The sequence below is a fragment of the Pipistrellus hanaki genome, assembly GCF_964339955.1.
Source record: "Pipistrellus hanaki genome assembly, chromosome: 18".
NCBI classification, from domain to species: Eukaryota; Metazoa; Chordata; class Mammalia; order Chiroptera; family Vespertilionidae; genus Pipistrellus; species Pipistrellus hanaki.
Window position 1 is genome coordinate 13,448,654 of NC_140520.1, and position 24,212 is coordinate 13,472,865.

The following is a 24,212-nucleotide window of genomic DNA, read 5'->3' on the forward strand; positions in this document are numbered from 1 at the left end:
AAGTTGATCAAGAGCCCAGCCTAGGAACAGGCAGTGGTGTGCAGGGAAGGAAGAGAAGACATTCTGCTGAGAAAAGGAGCAGAGATACCCTGTGGCAGTTGAATGGAATGTAAATCTCGAGAGAGTTTTATCTGTAAGAGACACTAGTACAGATTTCATTGATGATAAAAAATAATCCAGCTGAAACCGGTTTGGCTTAGTGGATAGAGTGTCGGCTTTCGGACTCAAGGGTCCCAGGTTCCATTTGGTTAAGGGCATGTGCCTTGGTTGTGGGCACATCCCTAGTGGGGGGTGTGCAGGAGGCAGCTGATCGATGTTTCTCTCTTATCGATGTTTCTGACTCTATCCCTCTCCTTTCCTCTCTGTAAAAAAACAATAAAATATATATTTTTAAAAATAATCCAGACGAGGAGGGAATTGACATTTATTGAAGGCTTACATAGTGTGTTAAGAGTTTTACAAACCTTTGTCCTCGCAGTGTTTTACAGGTCAGGAAATTGAGGTTAAATAACTTGCCCAAGGTCATGCAGCTAGAGGTGGCAGAGCTGAGGCCACCCAGGTTGTTATGACTCTTCATGCTTCACCACCCAGCTGTATAGGCACACAGCCCCTTGTGCTTAACCACCCTGGCCATGCCCTGCCCTGGCCAGTGCCCCTGCCACATCAGAGAGAGTTCCTCTCATGCTGAGGGTTGGGGGTGGGGCAGGACTTGATCATTTTCTTCCTCCAGTGCCGGAAGCAGAGTATCTTCCCGCCACAGCCTGGATACCCATGCAGTACAGGACAGAGGAGCAGAGGCAAGCAGCAGGAGCCCCAGAGGTAGGAGAGAAAGGAGTAACATCGGGGTAAACAGCGTTTCCTTCAGTGTCAGCCAGTGCAAGGGAATGCTGGAGGCTGCTGGTCCCAACCAGCTGGGGCCCGTGGCCCCCGCATTCACCTGGATCTGCTCAGTGCAGCAAGGAGCCCACCTCAGAGCCCTGTCTCCCGGGTGCCCCCACTGAGGCTGAGGCTGTGGGGGCGGGTGCCACGCTCGAGCCTGCGGGCAGAGAGGAGGCGCCGCAGGGAGGAGCCGGAGCTCAGGTCCCCGCAGCTTCTGAGATGGAGACTCTCTCGGCCTGGCCGTCCCCACCGGCTCCGGGGCATCTGAAGGGGGACACGGGAGAGGACACCCGTGTGGCCCACCCTGAAGCTCCGGCTTTCCCGGGCACCTTCCCAGGCTCCCCCAACACCTACCTGCTTCTGCCCGTGGGCTCCGTGGCCCCCGGCGTCCGGGGTCTTCCTGGACATCTGGAGGAAACGCGCGACCAAGGCCCGGCCCGGCCAGCTGCCCTTCAGGTCGCCCAGGGAGTGGGCAGGGGTAGGGCCCGAGGGCAGGGGCACCTTCTGGAAGGTGGGAACGGGGCGCCGCTTCTCGGCGGAATGAGCACGTAGCAACTTGGGGGAAGGGCGGCGGGCTAGATGGAAGAGGCAGGCTTCAGAGCAGAGCCCTGGAGAGAGAGTCAGAGAGAGAGAGAGAGAGAGAGAGAGAGAGAGAATGGGTGAAATGGGAGGAGCAGAGAGTGCCAGGCAGCACACCCCCAGCCCCCGGGCACCAACCACACGCCTGACCTGTATCTGCAGAGGAAACAGACGCAGCCTCTTCCTCAAACACTTTGGTATAAAGGTCCCTGAAGTCAGCTGGGGGGCGGGGGAAAGGGGGAGAGAAGCAGACAGGGCCTTGCTCAGTGGACACACCTGCCCAGCCCACCTCCCTCCTGTGAGAACTCAAGCCCAGAGGAGCTTTCCCAGCTCCCACACCCCACCCCCAACCAGGGGGCCATCACCTCCGCCCACAGGTGCACAGTTCACCAGGCAGGGAGCCAGGCGGGGTCCTTCACAGCCACACCCTCCCCGCGCCTGGGGCATGGCGTGATCCTGAGCCCTGTGTGTGCTAAGCATGTTACTGGCATCGCCTCGTTCTCAGGAACTCTGAGGCACCCACGCCGGGGAGACTATTGCTCTGCCTGGTTTATAGTAAGACACAAGCGTGGCGACTAGCCGGAGCTGTGGGTGTTGTGGGTTTGGGTTTCAAGAACAAATCCTCTTTTAGCCGAAATCGGTTTGGCTCAGTGGATAAGAGCATTGGTCTGCGGACTGAAAGGTCCCGGGTTCGGTTCCGGTCAAGGGCATGCACCTTGGTTGCGGGCACATCCCCAATGGGGGGTGTGCAAGAGGCAGCTGATGGATGATTCTCTCTCATCGATGTTTCTAACTCTCTATCACACTCCCTTCCTCTCTGTAAAAAATCACTAAAACAAAAAAACAAATCCTCTTTTAGCCACAACGCTACGGATGCTGTGTTTCTAGGAGGCGAGCACACAGGAACTGTCTGCCGCAGGGTGACCTCGCTCTGCTCTGCCATCCTCTCCAGGGACCTCACCAGCTCCCCATCCTGCTGGCCATCGCTGGTCCTTCCACTCCCAGCGCCTGCCCTTTCCTGGTCCTTGGGGGTTAGGGGGGGGGGATTAGGGGGTGTAGGGGGAGGGGATTAGGGGGTTAGGGGGTGGGGATTAGGGGGTGTAGGGGGTGGGGAATAGGGGGTGTAGGGGGAGGGGATTAGGGGGTTAGGGGGTGGGGATTAGGGGGTTAGGGGGTGGGGATTAGGGGGTGTAGGGGATTGGGGAATAGGGGGTGTAGGGGGAGGGGATTAGGGGGTTAGGGGGTGGGGATTAGGGGGTTAGGGGGTGGAGATTAGGGGGTGTAGGGGGTGGGGAATAGGGGGTGTAGGGGGAGGGGAATAGGGGGTGTAGGGGAGGGGATTAGGGGGTTAGGGGGTGGGGATTAGGGGGTGTAGGGGGAGGGGATTAGGGGGTTAGGGGGAGGGGATTAGGGGGTTAGGGGGAGGGGATTAGGGGGTTAGGGGCAGGGGATTAGGGGGTTAGGGGGAGGGGATTAGGGGGTTAGGGGGAGGGGATTAGGGGGTTAGGGGGTGGAGATTAGGGGGTGTAGGGTGTGGGGATTAGGGGGTTAGGGGGTGGAGATTAGGGGGTGTAGGGGGTGGGGAATAGGGGGTGTAGGGGGAGGGGAATAGGGGGTGTAGGGGGAGGGGATTAGGGGGTTAGGGGGTGGGGATTAGGGGGTGTAGGGGGTGGGGAATAGGGGGTGTAGGGGGAGGGGATTAGGGGGTGTAGGGGGAGGGGATTAGGGGGTGTAGGGGGTGGGGAATAGGGGGAGGGGATTAGGGGGTTAGGGGGTGGGGATTAGGGGGTGTAGGGGGTGGGGAATAGGGGGTTAGGGGGAGGGGGTTAGGGGGTTACGGGGTGGGGATTAGGGGGTTAGGGGGTGGGGATTAGGGGGTGTAGGGGGCGGTACTCACCGGTGTTGCTGGAGGTGGCGATGCCGGGGTCGCTGTGTGACCGCGGCAGCAGCAGCGGCGGGGGCGCCGGGTGGCCAGGGGGCCGGTGCCCGGGCGGCGTGAGGGACCCTGAGCTGTCGCTGAAGCGGCGGGCGGGGGCCCTGGCGGGCGGGGCCGCGGCCGGGCGGCCTGCGCGGGGCACCCGGCGCCGGAGCTCGGGGAAGCAGGGCGCCACCCAGGGCGGCCAGGCCTCCAGGCGGTGGCAGCTGCGCGTGGCCGCGGGGGCGCCCAGCGCGGGGGGCGCCTCGGGGGCGGAGCAGGAGTGCGAGCGCGCGGCGCGCGGCGGCCGGGGCAGCGGGCTGTCCTCGAAGGGGCCGCGCAGGCCGCAGTCCAGGCTGAGGCAGTAGCCGGCGCGGCTGCGCTGGATGGAGCGGAAGAGCACGTAGTCCACCGAGCGCACCGAGCCCTGCAGCTCCAGCAGGCACGAGTCCTCGGACGGGCTGGAGCCCCCCGGCAGGTCGCCGATGGCCGACAGCACCAGCGACCCGCTGTCCATGGACACTGTGGGCGGCAGGGGCGTGGCTGGCACCGGCCCGGCCCGGGCGGCTTCCCTCTGGGGGACCCGCTGCCTCTTTTATCTCCAGGGAGACTGTGAGGTCCAGGGTCCCAGGAAGTCCCCCCTTTTTCGCTCCCACCTGGCTCTGCTACCCCGGGCAGCCGGCCCTTGTCCATCCTCCCCACTGTCTGCTCACCATCCACAATGGAGGCCACTCGCTCGCAGATGCAGGAGCCATCGTGAAGCTGAGGGTCAAACAGAGTGGCCTGAGGAAGACACAAGGGTCACAGGCCTAGCTCTGCACACCGACAGGGCCACCCCCATGTGCTGGACAGAGCTGTGGACGGTCTAGGTTCCACTCCCTGTGCACATGTCACTGAGGGGGGCCTCTGTTTTACGGAAATAATGGCTCCCACCCCACCCATCTCCCCGGGCTCTAGAGACGGTCACAGATGGCAGTGGGTGTGTTCGTGCCATAAGATCCTGGGAACTATTATTATTATTATTTTAAAAAATATATTTCATTGATTTTCCACAGAGAGGAAGGGAGAGGGACAGAGAGCTAGAAACATCGATGAGAGAGAAACATTGACCAGCTGCCTCCTGCACCCCCCCTCACCGGGGATGTGCCCGCAACCAAGGTACATGCCCGTGACCGGAATCGAACCCGGGACCTTTCAGTCCGCAGGCCGACGCTCTATCCACTGAGCCAAACCGGTTTCAGCTGGGAACTATTGCTATCTGTGTCCAATGACTGCGGCTCACTCAGCGTTCCCGCTCCAGCCCTGGCTCCCGGGCCCGCACCGAGCCCTGCTCTCACCTGGCTGTCTCCTCGGAGCCCCATCACGGCCTCATAAGAAGGGGGGCAGTCAGTAGGGTACAAGGGCACGGGGCTGTCCATGGAGCCATTGTAGGTGATGCTGTGGGAAGAGGGGGAGGGGAGAAAGCGGGGAGCACTATTCCACACAGATCCTCCCCACCAATCAAGGCTGCAGCCAGAGCCCCTCCCCTGCCTTCGCTTCCCCGGCCCGGCCCACCAGGCCTCACCTCTGGGCATCTGTTTCGGAGCTGCAGGTGTACTCCGGGGGGTAGTAGGGCGGTGGGGGCACAGGTGGTACAAATTCCTCCAAGTCCAGCATGGTGTGCAGGAGCGGGGCCGGGGGCGAGGAGGTACAGGCCAGAGGCCCCAGGGGACCCGAGACCGAGCGGTCAGGGGCCAGCTGCTGGGGAGCAAACAGAACCCTGGTTTCAGGTTATTGGGCTCCCAAACTCCTGGCCTCCTCTACATCTTCTGGCCCCGCCCTCAGGGCGGCTCAGCTTGGCCCCGCCCCCAGCCAGAAACAGCCCCTCCCCTAACCCGGCCTCCACTCCGGACCTCCAGGCAGGCCCTGCCTATCTAAGATAATTCCTCCTCCTTATGACCCCATCTACACCCAGAATTGCCACCTGCTCTGTCCTCACCAGCACATCAACCCTTCACCCCCATCTCCACCCCAACCCCACCCAGGACCTGCTTGACTCCGCCCCCCAGGCTGGCATCACATACTTTCTCACTCCCTGTCATTCCTCTCCTCACCCCCCTCCCCCACGGGCCCCCTTAACATCCTACAATAACGGACATTCCTGATGGGTGATCGCCAGCCCCTGGTGCTTAGAAGAATCACTATCACCAGCCCCTCACCCCAGTCCCAGCGCATACACCCTGCCCCCCTCCATGACACCTGCTTGGCCTTGACCCCGCTCCCCTCACCGTGTGCATGAGGTCAAGGGAGAATATTTGGATGCAGCAGATGATTGCGGAGACGGTGCAGATTATGGTGGCACAAATGGTGAGTCCGCAGACGCTGAAGAGCAGGTTCTGGGAAAGGAGAGAGAGAGAGAGAGAGAGAGAGAGAGAGAGAGAGGGATGTGTGAGGGGGATGGGTAACTCCCACATCCCCTGGGCCCTTGAGGACCCCAGGAGGGGCGGTGTGGTGGGGGAGAAGGGAAGGGGGAGCTGGGGGGGTGCATGCTCACCTTGAGGGCCCCTCGGGCTTCATCACAGGTGGAGTTAGGGGCAACTTTGAGTTCCTGCCCTGACTCTGGGCAGGGCCGGAGGAGGGGCACAGGGGGGCAGCACACACAGACCTTTCCTTCCTGAGGGGCAGTGGGGAGGGTGAGACAGACTGAGTCAGGTGTCCCTCACATCTCCCCCAACTCTCCCCCAACCGGCTCTCTCTGGCTCACCCTCCTCACATCTCACCATGGAGCAGTGGCGGAAGTCTCGGGCCAGCTGAGCATTCTTACAGGAGAGAACAGAGCCAGCCATGCTGAGCATGACACACAGCACCGAGAGCAAGGAGAAGAAGGAGATCTGGGGGAACAGGGTGCGGATCAGGGCTGGGGTGCTCAGGAGTGGGGGCCACCGAGGAGGGCGCCACCCTCCCTCACACTCATCCGTGCCTGGGTGACCGGAAGGGGAGAGCCGGTTCCCTTCTCGAGGGCATGAATGGGCGTCCCCTCGGGTGCTGGGCACCTGCCTCCCCGTGGACACCGGACCCTGGCACCTACCACTAAAGTGAATGGCCGCTTCCAGGACACAATGCCAACTACCCCGGAGAACGCCAGCTGGGGACAGAGTGGGCACAGGCTCAGCCTGGCAGGGGAGGCACCTGCGTGAGCCCCTCGCCACAGGGTGCACCCAGCCCTTTCCGGAGGGAGAGGGCCCGGAGAGGGAGGAGAGGCCAGGATTTGAACCGGCAGCTGGGGTGGAGGGGTGGGGCCCGAGGAGCCGCCCCCACCCAACAACTGTGCACCCAACTCACCGAGAACCCAGCCCAAGACGGGCAGGACCTCTTGATGCTCTCGGTGGTGGTGACAGAGGAGGCCACCATGCTGAAGGTGACCACCAGGATGCCCAGCAGCACCTGGGCCAGCCCCAGCGTGAGCAGGGCCTGCAGCCAGGGTCGGTGGAGGCCGAGGTGGGTGAGGCCCCGGGTACTAGGCCGGCTGGTGAGCGAGCGGCTGGAGTCACTAGGCGAGGGCATCATGCCTGCCGCCCGGGTGCCTGCGCCTCGCTCGGCCCCCCCTGGCGCTTGGGAGCATCTCAGAGGAGCCCAGGGCCCCGTCCTTCCTCCTCTCCACACCACCGGCTCTAGAGCCCACCCCCTGGCTGGGTCCCCTGGGGCATGGCTCAGGGACTCCAGCTGGAGGGGGGGTCAGGGCAGGGGAGGCACCGAGGGGCCGCGGCGTGCTCCCTCCCCACCACGGGCACTGGATGGGCACCGTGCCCAGGATGGCGATGAGGGCGCTGGGACACAGGCTCATCGCATCTCCCTAGGGAAGAGGGGCGCCGAGAAGGGCAGGTCCGGGAGTGAGGAGAGGGCGTGGGGGAGGACGGAGGTCGGAGCCCAGGGAAGGGTGGGGAAGGTGAAGTCCAGAGGATGGGGAAGAAGTCCGGGGGAGAGGGGAGGGGTCGGCGGAGGTGACTCTAGCGGGGCGGCGAACGTGCCTCCGGAGTGTCCAGCGGGATCCAAGGCTGTTGGTGGGATAGGCCCGGGCACCGCCGTCTCCTGTCGCCAGCCCTGCTCCCCTCCCCGCCACGCTCCGCTCCCCGTCTCGGGCTGCAGCGGGTTTGGAGGCCGAGGGTGGGGATGGGCTGGTGCGGGAGGAGGAGCGTGGCCGCGCGGTGCACGCCGGGAGTTGTAGTCCGCATGGGAGACCCTGCGGGGTGGGGCAGGAGCTGGCCACAGAGCAGGTGATGCTCTCCAGTTCCTGCCTCTGCCGGTACCCAGGCCCGAACCCACAACCCTTTGGGCGCTCGCTTAAGCCCCCCCAGCCTCCCCCCCCCTCCCCCCGCGTTCTCAGCAGAGGCAGCGGCTCTTTCCCGGCCATTAATGGAAGGGTGGGGAGCAGGGCTCCCTGGTGGATCTGTGATTCCATGCCCAACCGTGGACTTCCCTCCTCCTTCCTGCTCCAGCCACCCTGCCACCCAGCTCTGCTGCCCCACCCTGACAGCTGGCAGCTCACCCTCTGGAATTCATACTCTGCCTTCACACCAGTTCCCTCCTCACTTTTTTTCTTTTTAAATCCTCACCCAGTATATTTTTTCCTTTGATTTCTTAGAGAGAGTGGACGATGTGAGAGAAACACATCGATTGGCTGCCTCCTGCATGCACCCTGACCGAAGCTCTATCCACTGAGCCAAACCTGCTAGGGCACTCTTTCTGTCCTAGTTCCCAGTAAACATTCCAGAAACAGGGATCTGAGTTCCAGTTCCACTTTCTTTTTATTTAAATAATCGAAGCAACAGCCTTGGCACAGCAGAGGGAAGCTGGGTGGGGGAGTGTAAGGGGTTGGCAGCGGAGTGGCCTGATTGGGCAGTGGGGTGTAGGCAGAGCAGTGACTGGGTCACAGCGGGTTCCCCGACCCCTAAATCAGGTTCGGGCAGCCACAGCTGCGGGGTCGGGGGCACGATACAGGAGACATCGAAAGTTATGTCTCACAAGTCCCAGAGACGTCGGGGAGAGGGGCTACGTCGGCCCCCTCAGGTGGCAGGGCCAGGGCATCCGTCAGGGGTCACGGGCCCCGGAAGGCATTTTCAGCAGCCCCAGCGGCTGCGTTGGCAGCTGCGGTTCGCACCGCAGGATTGGAGAAGACACCGGCCGCGAATTCTTGCTGGGCCTTCTGGAAGCTGGCACCTGTGTTGCGGTACAAGGAGTGGATCTGCAAGTGGAGGACAGAGATATCATAGCACATCCCAGCCACTGCCACTCTGCTCCAGCCCCACACCGCCACCACTCCCGGCCTGCTGCTCTCCATTTCCCTTCTTGGACCCCCTCCAACACACACACACACACACACACACACACACAGGTCCATTAGCTCAGAACCCGCCCATCAGCCTGGCCCTCCCCAGTTCCTCCAGAAAGTTCCACCCAGGCCCCTGGGGACACATGATCTCACTCTCCTGGCCCCACCTCACCGCAGCCCCTCACCCGCTTTAGCATCACGATTCCCAGCACGGCGATGCCAGTGAAGACCAGGGCGACCAGCAGCATGAGCACAGCTACAGCCGTGTTGGTCTTCAGCACCACCAGTGCGGAGATCCAGCCACTGGGAGGAGGGACAAGGATGTGGCCGCTCAGAGGGCCCGCTCAGAGCTGGGTCTCTGTCCTCCCAGCTTCTCCGCCGGTTATGTCCCAAACCAGCCCCATTCCCACCCTCCCATCCACAGTCACGCCTGTTAGTCTGGCAGCTTTCTACGCACACATTCCCGAAATACATCCACTCTCTTCATGGTTTAGACCCACTTTCTGAACTACTTCCCAGTTCTCCAAGCTCTTCCAGACATCCTCACTCTAAACCAGGGGTCCTCAAACTTTTTAAAGTGGGAGCCAGATCACGGTCCCTCAGAGAGCTGGAGGGCCGGACTATATGAACTACTAATTCCTACTGTAACACCTCGGCTGCGCTCACTGCCCAAAAAACCTGGCGGGCCGGATCAGACTCCTCTGTGGGCTGCATGTGGCCCGCGGGCCGTAGTTTGAAGACCCCTGCTCTAAACAGACTCTTCCTGCCCTGGCTGGAGAGCTGTTGGTTAGAGCATCAAGGCTGTGAGTTCGATCCCCAGTGAGGACACATACAAGAACCAACCAATGAATGCATAAATATGTAGAACAACAAATCTCTCACCCTCTAAAAGTCAATAAACTAAAATACAATAAAATAAATAGATGCTTCTGTTGAAGATTCTCCCTCTGCTCTTCAACCGGGATTACATACACCTCCTCCAGGAAGCCTTCTCAGATTGACCTTCTTCCGCTCAACCCATGTCTGTCCAGAGTTCTGTCTGGGCTCTCTCTGTCCTGGGAGAATGTCTTGTCTCTCTCCATAAACCAGCACCTCCCAAGGACAAAAACCACATTTCCTCCTGCTGAACAGCTCCCACCCAGGACCCTGACTTGGTCTAGAGGCCTGGGGGGAAGGGCTGAGGGAGACAGCAGGCTCACCGACCTGAACCCCCAGCCTGGGATGCCAATGGCCTGGAGGACAAAAAGCACATCCTGGGCGAAGAAAATGAAGAAGAAAACGAAGAAATTGAAGGAACTATCGCTCCTGCGAGGAGAAAAACGGGGAGGGCGGGAGAATTAGTGCTGGAGGAGCAGGTAGCGGGGTCCATTCAAACGTACCCATCACCCCAGTCCCCAACTCACCGGAAAGCCTTGTACATGGGGCGGTACCAGCAGACGAAGGAGCAGGGAGTGAAGAGGATGATCCAGAGGATGGAGAGCCCAAAGCCGGTGCCCCCGCTGGTGTCCACGCAGAAGCTGGCGAGGCAGGCGAGGAAGTTCAGGAGGAGAGCCAGGGTGCTGCCTAACGGACGGAGGGACAGGATGATGGCTCTTTCCGACCGCAACGAAAGCTCCTTCCCGGATAAGCCCGCCCGATGACCCTCCCCAAATGTTAAGGTGACCATCATGTCCTGATTTTTAACAAAAATTTCTTCCAAAAAAATCGGGACTGTCCCGCCCAAAGCGGGACGCCTGGTCACCTTACCAAACGTGGCGAGAAGGACACACAGACAACATCTGCCCTTACAGAGTCCCCCACGGGGGAGACAGAATGAGCAAACCTCACCCATGTGTAATCAATCCCCTCTGAAAAGACAGTTACAGGATTCAGAATACACTGATGCCTGAGGACAAGGGAAGGTAAGCGGGCAAAAACACACCTTTGCTCGAAGGCTGGAGAATAAGTCCTAAATTGTACAAAAGGACTGACCCAGGAATATCCTAGAGAAATTAGACTTAAACTCAAATATTAAAGAGAGGGACAGTGTCCAGTTCTAGGTGAGGGGGCTCCGGGGTAGAAAAGATGTACAAGTGACTCCTTGTCCTCTTTCTCCACAGGGGCTTCTTACTACTCACACATCCAGAGATAGTACATGGTGGACACTGTCCTCTGAAATTCCTGTGGGATCTCCATGGAGATGTCCTGGAAAAAGCAGGGCTGGACGGGGCAGAAGGAAGGCAGAGGGGGCCAATTGTTCTGTCGAGCTGAAAGGCACAAAGAGAGCAGAAGTGAGGCAGAGACCAACGACGGCGTCACTCCCGCTTCCACTCTGGGTCCTCCATTCTTATCTCTATCCTGGGGTCCAAGGAGATGGAGAGAAATAAAAATAATGAGGATTACTATTTACAACCTTTAAGCACTGCGCCGAGCACTTTGTATGGAGGATCTTGTTTAATATATTTTATTGATTTTGTGCAGAGAGGAAGAGAGAGAGATAGAGAGTTAGAAACATCGACGAGAGAGAGTCATCCATCAGCTGCCTCTTGCACACCCCCTACTGGGGATATGCCCGCAACCAAGGTACATGCCCTTGACCGGAATCGAACCTGGGACCCTCCAGTCCCCAAGGCAGCCAAACCAGTCTCGGCTGGAGGATCTTGTTTAATTCCCACAACAATCCTGTCAAACGGGTACAAAAGCTATTCTCATTTTACAAGTATGGAAACTGAGGCACTCGGCATTAAGCAGCTTGCCTAGGAGCTCGCTATTATTAATAAGCGATGGCGCCCACATTTTCAGACTCACAGTTTGGCTCTGGGGCCCAAGCTCGTAGGTGTTTTGCTCCTTAGAGACCGTCAGACCCTCCAAGGACCCACTTACTGGCTTTGCCCCCCAGGGCAGCGTGTCGCAGCTCCCGCTCCCGCCGGTCCAGCTCCTCCGCCTTCCTGTTGAGCTCCTCTTGCTTCTTGAGCAGCTCTGCCGTGGCTGCTGTGGCGGAAGCCTGCCCAGGGCGAGCGGAGAGATGTGAGTCCTGGGCCCCGGCCGGCCCGGCTTCCCAACCACCACCCGCACCCGCCCTTACCTGGGTGCTGTAGGAGCCATAGTTCTTGGGTTCTGACGGGCTGAGCTTTCTCGAGGACTGCGGGGGAGCTGCGGGTGGAGGCAACGGGGCTGGAGCAGGGGCAGGAGGCTCGTAGGTTGATGGTGGCTGCTGGGTTGAAAAAGACCTTACAGATCATCTGGTCCCTCAGAACAGAGGAAGCTAGTCAGCCTGGATATCTTCTGACTCAGAACTCATTACCTGGGTAGCAGCCCCTCCCACAGTGGTTAGAAGGCTAGTTCTTATGTTGGTCAGAGAACTCCCGTTACAATCAGCAGCAGCCCTCATCACCCCTCACATCCAATTCCTTAGCCAGAACGCAAAGCACTCATCTACAGCTACTTCCGTGCCTTTTAAAAACCCTATTTCCTGTCCCAGTGAGACACATCTGTCTAGTTCTTGCATTCTAAGTGCACACCTAAGCAGAGTGTTTTCTCACCTCCCACCGGCTGCATACTTTGTTTTTTTTCAAAGAGGCCTCCCCACACAGAGCCTTGGTCATGGCCCCGCCAGGCTCTGATTGGATGGATCGTTAGCCCCTGTGTCTCCGGAAGAATTAAGCATCCATGGCCACTCTGTCGGGGAGCTAAGGTCATGGTGCTGGCTTCTTCCTTTGCATGCGGAAAAGGCCCCGGTACCCCGACAGAGCGGACTTATGGGCAGACCCTCCCCTTCCTTGCAGTCAGTCCTGTGCTCTCCAGAATCTCACCTCTCGGGTCTCAAAAGGGTTGTAGACATCGAGCGTGGCATAGTTCGGGCTCGGGCTGGGCCGGTGCTGGATCACAGCTGGGTCCTGCGGGCAGAGACCAGAGGCTCAGCTGGCACCCGATACCTCACAGAGGCCTCTTCAAACTGCCTGTGGCTCCCGGTCTGCACCTAGGGAGCCACGCTGTTGTCCAAACATTTTCTCCAAATCCTCCACCCCTCACTGCCCGGACCGGTTTCTTACAGGGACAGGGCCCGCCCCCCAGGGTGCTCGCTGGTCTGGAGGCACCGGCACCCTCACGTGGCGGCCCTTCCAAAGACCAAATGTCCAGAATGGGAAGGCAAGTTAACCCCATCCTCCAGAACCGGGAAGTCAGTCCTGGTGCCCAAAGGAGGCCGGCGCAAGTCACCTGGAAAGGGTTGTCAAGTTCGCTGGGCTCGGCGAAGGGGTTCTGGCCGTCTGTGTTTTGAGCCATAGTTGCAACCGCGGACTAGGCCGCCCCCTGCCCTCCACGCCCCTGGGGCGGCACCGGGGGCAGCAGCGACTCTCAGCTCCCTCCGCTCCACTCCGGCCGCCGCTCCGCTGAGCGCCGATTGGCTGGGCCGGCCGGAAGTCTCCAGGATCCCGCAGCAGCAGCGGGCTACGCCTGCGTCCCGGCTACAGGAAAGGCCGGAAGTACCACACGTGACACCAGTAACCCAGTGTCTCCAAGTACCACCCCTCACCTCACGTGACGCGGCCCCACCAACGAACTACACCCCCCAGGAGGCTTTGCGTGATAATCCTGCTCAGTACGCCTCCTGAGATGTATGATGGGAGTTTTCCCTGGTGGTGGGAGCCTCTCAGAAGCCCAGTAGAGCGTTTTTAACTTGGCTTCTGGCTGGAGGGTGGGGTTCCAGTCTAATGGCTCTAGTAGTTGGACCCCCTTCGCAACCCTCATTATTCCCGACCAAAGAAGTGCCACCTTGCCGAAGCCGGTTTGGCTCAGTGGTAGAGCGTCTGTCTGTGGACTTAAAGGTCCCAGGTTTGATTCCTGTCAAGGGCATTGGTTGTGGGCACATCCCTGGTAGGGTGTGCGCCAGAGGCAGCTGGCCGATGTTTCTCTCTCATCGACGTTTCTAGCTCTCTCTCTCCCTACCTCTCTGTAAAAAAAATCAATAAAATATATTTTTTTAAAAAAGTGCCACCTTATAATCCTCCATTCTAACGTGCGAGAAATGTTATCATTCATCATTACCCTCCCCTGAAACAAACCAGATAAACTGGTCGCCTGATTAGTTAATTTTAGAGGGTAAGATGAGACTCCCTGCTTACCAAAACTCAGGCTGCCAATCTTCTCATCCCTCCACCCCAGCATTGCCAAACCTCAAACTCCGGGGATGGAGGTCAGATGAAGCACTTCATTTTATTTCACAAAGACTATACAAAATTCGTTATAAAATATGGGCTGGATGCCACCTGGTTACCTCATTCTGCCCCCATCCATCTCATCTGTCAAGGGGCAAGTGAGGCTGGGAAGAGTGTAGAATGGATAGCATTATGTACAAGGCAGGGTACAAGCTCTTTCGTATTTACACTATTTCACATATTCACAGGTATACAGGGAGCCAGGAGGAAGGAGTGGGCTCCGGTTCTGTTCTCTTGTATAAAAAAGCACCAGTGTCCCGGACTGGACACCCACTGCCGCTAGAGGCAGCGGGGCCCAGGGTCTCATCGTCACCGACTGATATCCCGACTGGAGTCCCACAACTTGGCAGTGAGTGGTTCTGCCCGGAGGCGGGTGAAGAAAGGATGCTGGAGAGCTTCCCCCAAGGTCAGCCGCTTAGCAGGTTCATACTCCAGCATGCCTTCAATCAGATCGAAGAGCTGGTGATGTTCCTCTGCCTCTGAGGTCAGATACCGCTGGTGGTGAAGGGCAGGAGAAAGGTGAGGTTCGATGCCTTACAAGCCCTGCCTTCTACAGGCCCTGCTTCAGTCTTGGAAGACCAAGGCTCTGCTTACAACCATTATGAATACTACCTTCACACGACCACATTGTGACCGACTCTGATACTACAGCTTAACCTACCTTTGCTTCATCCTCTGAAAGTTCTACTTGTATATTCTGGTCAACCTCGTAAATCTTCTTTCTTTCGCTCCACATTAAAATTTAAGCTCTAACTTACTTTTTTTTTTTTTTTTTTTTTTTGACCCAAGGACTCCAGGACCTTGCTTTGATCTCTAATTGGCTCAAGAAGGACATGGCTGTCTCACCTCCTTCCCGCCAAAAAACCAGTCCCTCTTCTCTCTCTTCAATTAACCAAAAATGTCTGCAGTATTCCTCCCCTTCTTCCCCAGCTCTGTGCTTGTGAAACGCTTTCCAGAGGCAAAACACCCCAAGAAAGGAGTGGCCTCGGTGGCGGGCGCTGCTGACCCCAGCCTGGCTCACCCGCAGTGGTTTGCAGTTTTCTCGAACGTAGCGCCCCGCTGACGTGTTCTCATCCCAATCCAGGCGACCCCGATAAAAATATTTCTGCTTCCTAGAGGGGAAGGGGAGGTTGAGGAATCAGGAGGTTCCTCTTACTGTGGGATAATCCCCTTAACCCCCATCTGAGTAGCTGGGGGAGGGAAGGTGTCAAAGAAAAAAGAAAACGTGATGTTGACCATTTGTTGAGAGAAAAGGAAAAGGGTTGAGCCTCTCCCACGCAAAGTTCACCTTGTTTTTCGGGTCATCCGGGAAGGGATGGGACCCAAAATCCTTTCCATCATGGCTAGATGCTCCCTGTTGTCATGGGTCTAGGAAAGGAAGCCAGAACTGAGCATGGGACTGGGAAGGGAATGCTGAGGACCAGCTGCCAGGAAAATAAGCAATGTGGGCGAGTGAGCAGGCAGGTCCTCAGCAGACAGGGAAATCGGGGTGAGAGTCCCAGGCGGTCACAGAATTACTTACTTGGAAGAGGGTGAAGCCAACATAGTACTCAAAGATGATGCAGCCTATGCTCCACACATCACAAGGCTGTGACCAGCCCAGCTCTGGGTGGGAAGTGGAGGGAAAGGTGTTATGACGCTCAGGGGGTGCCACCCTCACCACCACGCCTGCTTACACTAGGACATCTTGTCCTTCCCCCTTACCCAGGATGACCTCTGGCGCTCGGTAGTGGCGAGTGGAGACAATAGTACTATGGTGCTCATGGTCAAAGGTGGCACTGCCAAAGTCTACCACCCGCACCGCCGTGCTCTTCACGCTTCGCTCATCTCGCTTCTAGGAACCAAGCGGGAAAAGAATGAGCCTCTGCACTCCAGCCCGAGAGGCCGTTACTGTCCTCTGAAGTGGTTCTGAGCATTAAAAAGTAACTTAGACCTGCTTCTCTGCCCCCACCACACGCCGATCTCAGTCTTACAGCCTCCCCATACCTAGCAGAGTACTTTAGGAGTTGAGGAGGAAGAGGATTAAGGAATAATTATGGGATAGCATGCAAGTCTCTGTGCATCGAAGGCTACACCCACATGACTGTGTTTTTGTGAAAATGTTAACATGCTGCAGAGAGAGGGAGAGTTTGCTTTGGAGACCTCCATGAACTCTAGTTCCTCAGGGAATTGAGCTTTCTTTACAAAGAAGAGAAAGAAGTCTGGAGCAAGAACCTTAAAAGCATTCCCACTAGACTGGGAAGTTCTTTTTTCAAATTTTCTTCCAATTGAAGTCTTCTTAAATCCCTCCCTTTCCATCTCTGCTGGTTTTACTCAGTCAAGAGCCAGACCAAGAGAAAATGTGGGAGCAAGAAGTAAAAGGAGGCCATGAAGGGTTAAGAGAAAGGCAAACGGACACAGCCGCCTGCCCTCACTGGCCAAGGGGAAACCCTATCCATCTTACCTTCTCAAGATTGTAAGTGAGCTCGTAGTCTGAATTCACAAACAAAATATTTTCAGGCTTGAGGTCCGTATGTGTCAGCTTGTTATCGTGGAGGACTGCAGGGGAAAAGGCCAGGTCACGGTTGGCCCTGGCAGCCAGGGCTAACTGGCACCAGCTAACCCTAGGCTTGGTCGCCTAGCTCCAAGCTGGTGAGGAGGAGGGTTCAGTTCCTAGGTTTCCTTCTGTTCTACATTCAAATGAAATGCCTGGTCTAAGATGCTCTATGCTTATAAGATATGTAAATAATTCTCAATCGAAGCGTAAGGACAGTTTTCTATAGCTTGTATTTTTGTACTGGTTCTGATATATGTATATCAACTCTGCAAAACCGTATTGTTACGAACACTCAAGAGGAACCACGTACTAGTCTGGATTCCCTACTTGGCTCCTTGGCTGCGCTACTCTCTGCTTCCACCTGCTTGGCTGGGAATGAAGAGCATCTCGGGTTAGACACATGGAAACCTCTAGCTGGAGTTGACCTTTTGTCTTTGTGCTTGCTGCCTGACTTACACTTCCCAAGGAAAAGAGGTATTTAAGTGCTTTGATTTCAAAGGCTTTGTCTTCCAGCTCCTGCTTGGTTAGATGTGGAGTAAGCCAATCAGTGATGCTGAGGACATCAGTCAAGGAGTTAAGTCAGAAGAGGAGATGTCAACATGACAGTGAATAACGGAAGTGCAGATAATCAAGTTGACTGCTTAGGGGCTTCACCAGTGCACAACTGAGATAGAAGAGGTCCAATGGAGGCAGGGGCTGTCCCAGAGTCCACCTCGGCCCACCCCACTCACACTTGACAGCCTGGCACAGCTGGAAGGCCATGTGGCGCACTTGGTGGATGGGGTAGGGCAGGTAGTTGTTGTCTTTGAGGAAATCGAAGGTGCTAAGGCCCAGAAGCTCAAAGGAGATACACATGTGGCCATGGTAGTCAAACCAGTCAAACATCTGGACACAGAGGCTGGGGAGAGAGATGGGGAAGGGGAATGTCTGATGAGCTCCCATCTGCTCACCACCCTCCAACAAGGCGGGACTGCATAGCTGTTGATTCCACACACTTGTATCACCAACACAATTCAGTTCCTTTAGGAAATGGTCTTTCTGGTGGACTCAAAGAGATGTACTAGCTAGCAAGATTCAAATCATTTTCAAAAATTTTACATAGTTAAACTCTAGTTGCTGAAGTGTTGTGGAGTGCCAGGCTCTTGTGTTGACCTTGAATTGTCAAACTGTCCCTCCTAAACCCAGACCCCACTTCCCATTCCTGAAATTCACTATTAGCCACCATTGGGCCCATGTTTAGACCTATTATCTTCTTATGTGTTCACTCAACACTCTTTTTACATAGTTGGCTTACAGAACGTGTGAGAACAGGAATATTACATATAAATGTTGTTGGCCCCATCAGCATAGTTCCAAGTATTAAAAGCTCAATTAACTTTTTTGACAAAATGTTAATTCTCAGTCTGAGGGTCATTCCCAGGGAAGATCCCTACAGAGGCCACCCTGGGCTGGAGACAAACTGCAGAGCAATTTCACTGCCCTGAAAACAAGGGAAATGAGTCAGAGACTATCGCAGACCCTCCCTTTCTACTCTAATGTCCTTCTACTCTAAGATGACGAACGGAAGATGAATGGATGAGGTCTGGGACTCGCTGCCGGCCTAACCTAGTTTGGGGTGGAGCCTCTCGGACTCCGCACACACTCCTTTGCTTGCTTACTTCTTGTTGTCAGGGTCCTTCTCATTGATTTTCTCCAGGACATTGATTTCAAGTCGAGCAGCTTCCTTGTACTTTTCCACATTCTTTATGATCTTCAAGGCAACTCGGGCCCCACCCCTGTGGGTTGGCAGAAGAGGCTTTTGCTGGGTTCCTGAGAACATCTCAGACTGAATGGGCTGTCAGGGCATGAAGAACTCCTACCTTTTGCTCACCGGTACACCGGCCCCAGATCACCCTCACCACCTCTCTATGCCCAGCAGGGATGGGGCAGGGTGGCTGACAGTTACCTGCGATGGTCCACACATTGGACAACTCTGCCAAAGGTGCCCTCTCCCAGCGTGCTGACAATTTCATCTGGAACGAGAGAGAGCGGGGACAGGGAGAGGGAGGGGGGAGAGAAGGTGGGGAATGAGCCGAGTTGGAAGGAAAAAGGGACAGCAATCTGGGGTGAAATGAAGGATGGGGGAACAGATACAGATGGTCACAGGGGAAGAAAACCCCTGTGTGACTCCCACCACCTTTAACCCAGGGGCCATGAGAGCTGGGAGTGGACAGCAGAGGTCAATTCTCAACAGCAACTCAAACCACCCAGATAAACAACACCACTGAGAGAAGGCAAGAGAGACCGTGACTTGGGTTGGCTCGGGACGTTAGAATGGCTATGGGACCATTACAGGCTATAGGATTGTTACGATTTGGCTTGTACATCGCTCTTGTAGCCAGTCCCCGACGTGGTAGATGAGGTGGCCCTCAGCGTCGTCCTCTACACTCTTGGCTCTCCGGCTGCTGTGCTGCTGTCGGGGGGCGGGGGGGGTCGGAGCAAGCCAGGTGTCGGAGCGGGGGCCGGAGGGAGGCGGGGCGGGTGGTGGAGGGGCCACCGGTCACAGGCGCCCAGCCAGGGGGGACAGACGATGATGGGGGACAGTGGAAGGGAACACGTCAGATGCAGTAAGGCGGATCGGGGTGAGAAGAGAGAGCGGCGCACAACCCCAAGTCCCAAACCCAAAACGGGAACGAGGAGAGGCACGGGCAGAGCAGAGAAGTGGTGTCGTTGTGCCAATGTCACCCACAATGCCATGCTCTACACAGTGCCCTTCCAGGCAGGCACCAATCTCCCCTTTCCCCCACCCAAGCCCACCTACTGAGGGGGCCATGGAGCCCAGGGCTTGGGGGAGGAAGGCAGTCCACAAGCAAGGTCCCCATTAGAGTGCAGGCCTTCGGGGCAGAGAAGCTGCCCCTGCACAGCGAGGCCAGCATGCCAGAGGGCACTGGGGCTCACAGGCGCTCTGTGCCCATGCACCTCTAAAGCAGGTTCGGGGGCCCTCCTGGAGTCCAAGAGCTTCCGAGAGAGACGGACTCGGTGCCCACCTCAGCGTTCATGCCCCACGGACCAGCTGAGCACAAGGACGCCTCTCACTTACCCGGGTCCCAGAGGGGGAGGGGAGGGGAGGGGCCGGGGCAGGCACTCACCGAAGAGGAGCGGCTGAACGTCCGGCTGTGCCGCCTCCGCCGCCGGTGCTTCCTGCGGCTGCTGCGCTGGCTGCGGTAGCTGCTGTTCTCCCGGTGGTACTCGTAGGAGTGCCGGTAGTCCGCGTCGTAGTAGGCGTCTCCCCGGTCCCTGCTGTAGTCGTTGCGCCTGTAGCTGCCGCAGTATCGCCGGTCATAGGCTCTCCGGTCAGAGGAACGGTCATCGTAGCTGCTGTTGGACAGTGAACACCCATCAGGCCACACTCCGTGCCACCCCCGTGCCAAGGTCCTCCCTCCGTGAGGAAGGAGCGCTGCTGGAGGGATGGCTCCCACACATCGACCAAGTCTGAGAGGACTGAGGACCAGAGAACTGAAGGAACTAGGTGCAGAGGAGGAATCACCAGCTGCACGTCACCAAGACATCTCAAAAGACAGCTGCAGAACCACATCCTCTGGGGGCCATCTCCTTTCTTCCAGTGATTTATTTTTAAAAATATATTTTATTGATTTTTTTACAGAGAGAAAGGGAGAGAGATAGAGAGTTAGGAACATCGATGAGAGAGAAACATCGATAAGCTGCCACCTGCACACCCCCTACTGGGGATGTGCCCACAACTAAGATACATGCCCTTGACTGGAATCGAACCCAGGACTCTTAAGTCCGCAGGCCGACGCTCTATCCACTGAGCCAAACTGGTTAGGGCTTCCCTCCAGTGACTTAATGGAACAAAGCCATAAGCCTTCCCTACATCTAGCTCTGCTCCTAACTATCCCTAACCCACCCCTCCACCGAACACGCCGCTAAGTTATTAAAACCAGACAAACCTAACTGCCTTGTCCATCAGCTCACTAGCTACTTCCAGCCCCTAGTCTTTGCATGTGGTTTCCCTTCATCTGGGACACGTCACCCTTATGTTTCAGGTGAGTTGAGATGTCACACACTCTGGGAAATTCTCCTTGAACTACACATCCCGTCCTAGTCCAACCAAACGTGCTAGGTGCTTCCTTAGCCCTTTCCCGCAGACTGCCTCTAAGGTAACACTCCTGATAGCACAGTGCAAATGCCTCATTTTGTCATCCATCTTGAGCATCATCGCCACCCAGGGGCTCGGCATGTAACCAATAAACCTTTGTTAAATGAACAAATGGAGCGATCTTGAGTGCAAGGTCTCACCTCCGGGAACGAACGTGGTAGCTGTCTTCCCGCCGATGCCTCCGTGTCCGGTCACTGCTACTTGACCAGGATCGGCTTCTTCGCCTCTTATGCTTTCGGCTTCGATAGTGTTCATGGTAACTCCCCCGGCTGCCTCGTTCTGAGGAATGGTACCTTCGGGGATGAGGCATCTGGAAGAGAAGGCAAAGCAGATATAGCGGGGCAGTCCCCTGCAAGGACTGGATGTCGCCGAGGTGCCCAGCTGCTTTCTCCTCTTTGATTTCTCTCTTTTAACCACCACTGTGCTTAAACCTCCTCCTTCGTGGAGCGTAACAGTAGCCACTTACTGACTCTGGTTGAAAACTCTAGGAAGCCTTCCCTAGCTCTCTCGATCCCTTAAATATGGCCCCCTCGGCACTCTGCTCTCCTCCGATTTTCCACAAACACGGTTCCATGAAGGCCTTCCGGTCCGGCCACAGCTCAGTGCAGGTGAGATGGTAACTGACGGGAGGCTGCCGAGCTCCTCCCGGGCTGAGAGCTAAGACAGATCTGTGTCATGCTGAGTGCCTCACAATGCAGCAGACGAAAGCTTTGGTGTACTTTGTCATGATACACGCTGACAGTTATTCCGAGTGTCGCCCATCTGTGTGCTGAGGGCAGGAAGCCCATTTGCCGGGTCTCCACACCCAGCAATGCACACGAAATATAAACAAGTCCCAGGGACCTGGGCTAGCTGCTTGAACTGCCTTCATTCCTGCACCTCTGGCCAAACGCCCCTTGAGAGGTCTTAATACAGGAGGCCCCAAGCTGCAGTCAGCGTCCCATCTGGCTTCTCCCCTTTGGGCTTGGGAAGTACAGAATAACTGCTTTTTCATTGACATCAGCACTGCTTGTCTAGGAGCCAGTTCCCTTCCAGTTGTTAGAACTGGATGGCATGGTGCACCAATCCTTTTTTCCTCCAGGGAAAGAACCAGAAATCAGTCACAACCAGGAAGAGGAGGCCAGGAGGGCACAATGAAATGAACAGGCCTAAGGGCAGAAGTGTGTGTGGGGGGGAGATTAGGTGTGAAAAGGCCAATGACTCCACAATCTGGCTCCCGCTGGAGGCTCTCTCTGCACCCTGTCTTCAGGTTCAGAAGGGGGACAGTTAATTCGTTCCTGGCAGAACAGGGCTCAGAGAGCGCCTAGAAGATAGAAGCGCGGTATACCTGCAGGTAACCCAGCACTGCTCAGGCAGCCAGTGTCCCCCACCCCCCGGAGGCTGCCACCCAAGTTCCCCCACAGTCCCCTCCAGCCTACAACCTTCACCAACTGGTGCAGCTTCGTGTTCCCTTTCTTACTCAGATGATCCAGCACTAGTTTCCGGAGCCAAAGGCTCTCCGTACCCTCCAAGCGACACGGCGGTGTCTGCTCTCTCCAGCCTCGGTGCAGCTCTGACATCTCGGCCCGGGAACCGCTCCCCTCCCCGCTCCATCGCTCCATCACCGTCTCCTACTTGGGTGGCTCCCAAGTTTCCTACAGGTCCTCCCAGGTGCGCCCCAGCGGCTGCCTTCCCTCCGCGCTGCGCGCCCCACCTCGGCCACTTCGCAGGTCGCGACCCTCTCTCCCCTCCGCTCCCCTCGCCCCGGCCCCGCGCCGCCAGCACCCCACCCCGCCCGCCCCGCGGCCGCCATCTTCCCGCGCGGCCCCGCGGCCTGCCGGCCCGCGCGCTCACCGTTCTGGCGGCGAGGCCCGTGCGCTTGTCCCACAGGAAGTCCGTGATGGCGGCGGCGCTGCGGCCGGGAGTCCCGGCACCCCCGCGGCGACGAAGTGCGGCTCCACCCCCCTCCCCGAGACCCCGGGACCTCCCGCCCGGCTCCCGGGCTCTGCGCCAGCCCCGCCCGCCCCGGCTCCGTCCCCGCCCCGAGGATCCGCTGGGGGGCCGCTCGCACCGCCCCCGCCCGGGGCCCGGTCCCCGCTGGGTCTCCGGCTCCGGCCGCTCCGATCCGCCGCCGCCGCCGCGCCGCCGGGAGCGAGCACGTACGCACGCACGTTCAGCGTCGCTTCCCAGTGACCCTCGGGCCCCGCCCCCGGCGCCGCGCACGCCGCCGCCGCGCCCTCGTCCTGCTCGCGGGCGGCCCCGGCCCGAGTGCTGGGTGCGCCCGGCGGAGGGCGCTGGGCGGCAGCGGGCGGCACCGGGCCCGCTCTCCGCTCGCGTCCTTCCCTATCGCTCCCCCGTCTTTCGCCCCTTTTAGGAGACCTCGCTGGCTTAGTCAGTTTGGGGATTTTTAAAAGAAAGGACTGGTATTTAGGGAGTGTCGCCGCTCCGAAAACCTAATTTTAGGCTTGGTGGTGAGGTCTGCTTCTCCAGCATATCCTGAAAATACCCAGTGCTTAAGGCAGCTCGGCCTCCTAACCCCAGCAAAGAGAGACCCCCCCACACACACACCTTTTGTCCTAAACACAAACTGTGCACGTGTGGATTCAGCACAGCTGGGAGGGAAAGGTTTGAGCAATGCGGGGATGGAGACCCGGGTACAGAAAAAGGCGCAATCACTTTGGACCCGGATATTATGTGCTTACACCTAATAGGAGGAGTGTACGCTTACTGAATTGAAAAGAGCAAAGAGAAGGGGACCTTGAGACAAACAGAAGGAATTGAGAAATAGAAAGGGAAGTAAAAAAACACACCACACAACAAAAACCCCTGAGGATAACTACATTAAAGTCGGAATATCAGAGGGGAGCTGGGATGGAGGACTGTCAGATGGAGATTAGGTCAGATAGCCAGAAATGGTTTAGGAAAAGTTCCCTAAAATAGAAGAGGAAGGGTAGTGCGGGGCTAAGAAGACAGAATGGCAAATTCACTTCCTCCTCCTCCAAGAACGCTTTCCCAGATCATCGCTCATTCAACGAGCATTTACTGCGTGCCCACTATGTGTCCAGCACTGGGCCAGGTTCTTCAGGGCTTCACGGTCTAATGGGAGGAAAAGGCCTGTAAAGAGATCATGGCAGCCTTGTGACGAGAATGGTGATGAACAGTGGTGCCCCGGACACTGTTGGAAAGTTCTAGACTAGACTCGACCTGAGGAAAGATTTGGAAATGTGCCTCTAGGTTTCCTAGAGGAGATGAGATCTGAACCAACTCCTGCATCCTCAGCATCCATTCCGTGATGGGCAGGGTCGCATTTGGGAAGGTCGGCAGAAAAGAAAAAAAAAATCAGAACGTTAAATACCAGGGTGAGCAAAGGAGCATGCCTAGAGAGAAAGAAAGTGGAATACCGGAAGTTCATGAGCAAGAGTGGGGAAGACGGAATATCAAAAGCCATTCCCCACCTCTTCCATTGGTCCCCAATTCCTCGCCCTCCTCGGTCTCATCAGCTACAACGCCCGTCCGGTTTTCCCGCCGCTCGCAGGCGGCTCCACCTCCCAGGCGCTCAGTGAATAAAAAAGCCCAGCTCTAGGCCACGCCCTCCCCGGGGCCCCAGCCGCCTTTTCCGTTCTCCCTTCTCCTACACTCGAAGGGCCGCCCCTATCCGCCAA

General features: G+C 57.3%; 2 protein-coding genes across 15 annotated transcripts; both read right to left on the reverse strand.

Annotated features, from left to right (window-relative positions):
* Positions 1-410: 410 nt before the first annotated feature.
* ENTREP3 (endosomal transmembrane epsin interactor 3) lies at positions 411-7,531 on the reverse strand. 5 transcript variants are annotated; one of them, XM_084866781.1, is made up of 12 exons: positions 6,695-7,530; positions 6,441-6,497; positions 6,133-6,243; positions 5,907-6,026; positions 5,641-5,748; positions 4,938-5,110; positions 4,711-4,810; positions 4,087-4,156; positions 3,356-3,895; positions 1,609-1,677; positions 1,234-1,487; positions 411-1,143 (listed from the first exon to the last, which is right to left on the reverse strand). In XM_084866781.1, exons 1-12 carry the CDS (start codon positions 6,917-6,919, stop codon positions 970-972), a joined length of 2,001 nt encoding a protein of 666 aa, XP_084722907.1. In that variant the 5' UTR covers positions 6,920-7,530; the 3' UTR covers positions 411-969. The 5 variants fall into 5 exon arrangements, with proteins under 5 accessions (XP_084722907.1, XP_084722906.1, XP_084722910.1 ...); XM_084866780.1 differs by having other exon boundaries at positions 4,938-5,113; positions 6,695-7,529; XM_084866784.1 differs by having other exon boundaries at positions 4,938-5,113; positions 6,441-6,525; positions 6,695-6,908.
* A 603-nt stretch (positions 7,532-8,134) lies between these two features.
* On the reverse strand, positions 8,135-24,130 carry LOC311613203 (dual specificity protein kinase CLK2). 10 transcript variants are annotated; one of them, XM_084866817.1, is made up of 20 exons: positions 24,006-24,022; positions 20,712-20,881; positions 19,541-19,769; positions 18,777-18,864; positions 18,358-18,424; positions 18,071-18,187; positions 17,144-17,310; positions 16,320-16,414; positions 15,581-15,710; positions 15,399-15,481; positions 15,165-15,244; positions 14,898-14,988; positions 12,473-12,556; positions 11,746-11,871; positions 11,544-11,664; positions 10,799-10,927; positions 10,085-10,244; positions 9,885-9,986; positions 8,867-8,984; positions 8,135-8,594 (listed from the first exon to the last, which is right to left on the reverse strand). In XM_084866817.1, exons 1-20 carry the CDS (start codon positions 24,012-24,014, stop codon positions 8,448-8,450), a joined length of 2,313 nt encoding a protein of 770 aa, XP_084722943.1. In that variant the 5' UTR covers positions 24,015-24,022; the 3' UTR covers positions 8,135-8,447. The 10 variants fall into 10 exon arrangements, with proteins under 10 accessions (XP_084722943.1, XP_084722950.1, XP_084722949.1 ...); XM_084866820.1 differs by lacking the exons at positions 8,135-8,594; positions 8,867-8,984; positions 9,885-9,986; ... (3 more) ...; positions 11,746-11,871; positions 12,473-12,556 and adding an exon at positions 13,856-14,371 and having other exon boundaries at positions 18,777-18,861; positions 24,006-24,130; XM_084866819.1 differs by lacking the exons at positions 8,135-8,594; positions 8,867-8,984; positions 9,885-9,986; ... (3 more) ...; positions 11,746-11,871; positions 12,473-12,556 and adding an exon at positions 13,856-14,371 and having other exon boundaries at positions 18,777-18,861; positions 19,541-19,766; positions 24,006-24,085.
* Positions 24,131-24,212: the final 82 nt, after the last annotated feature.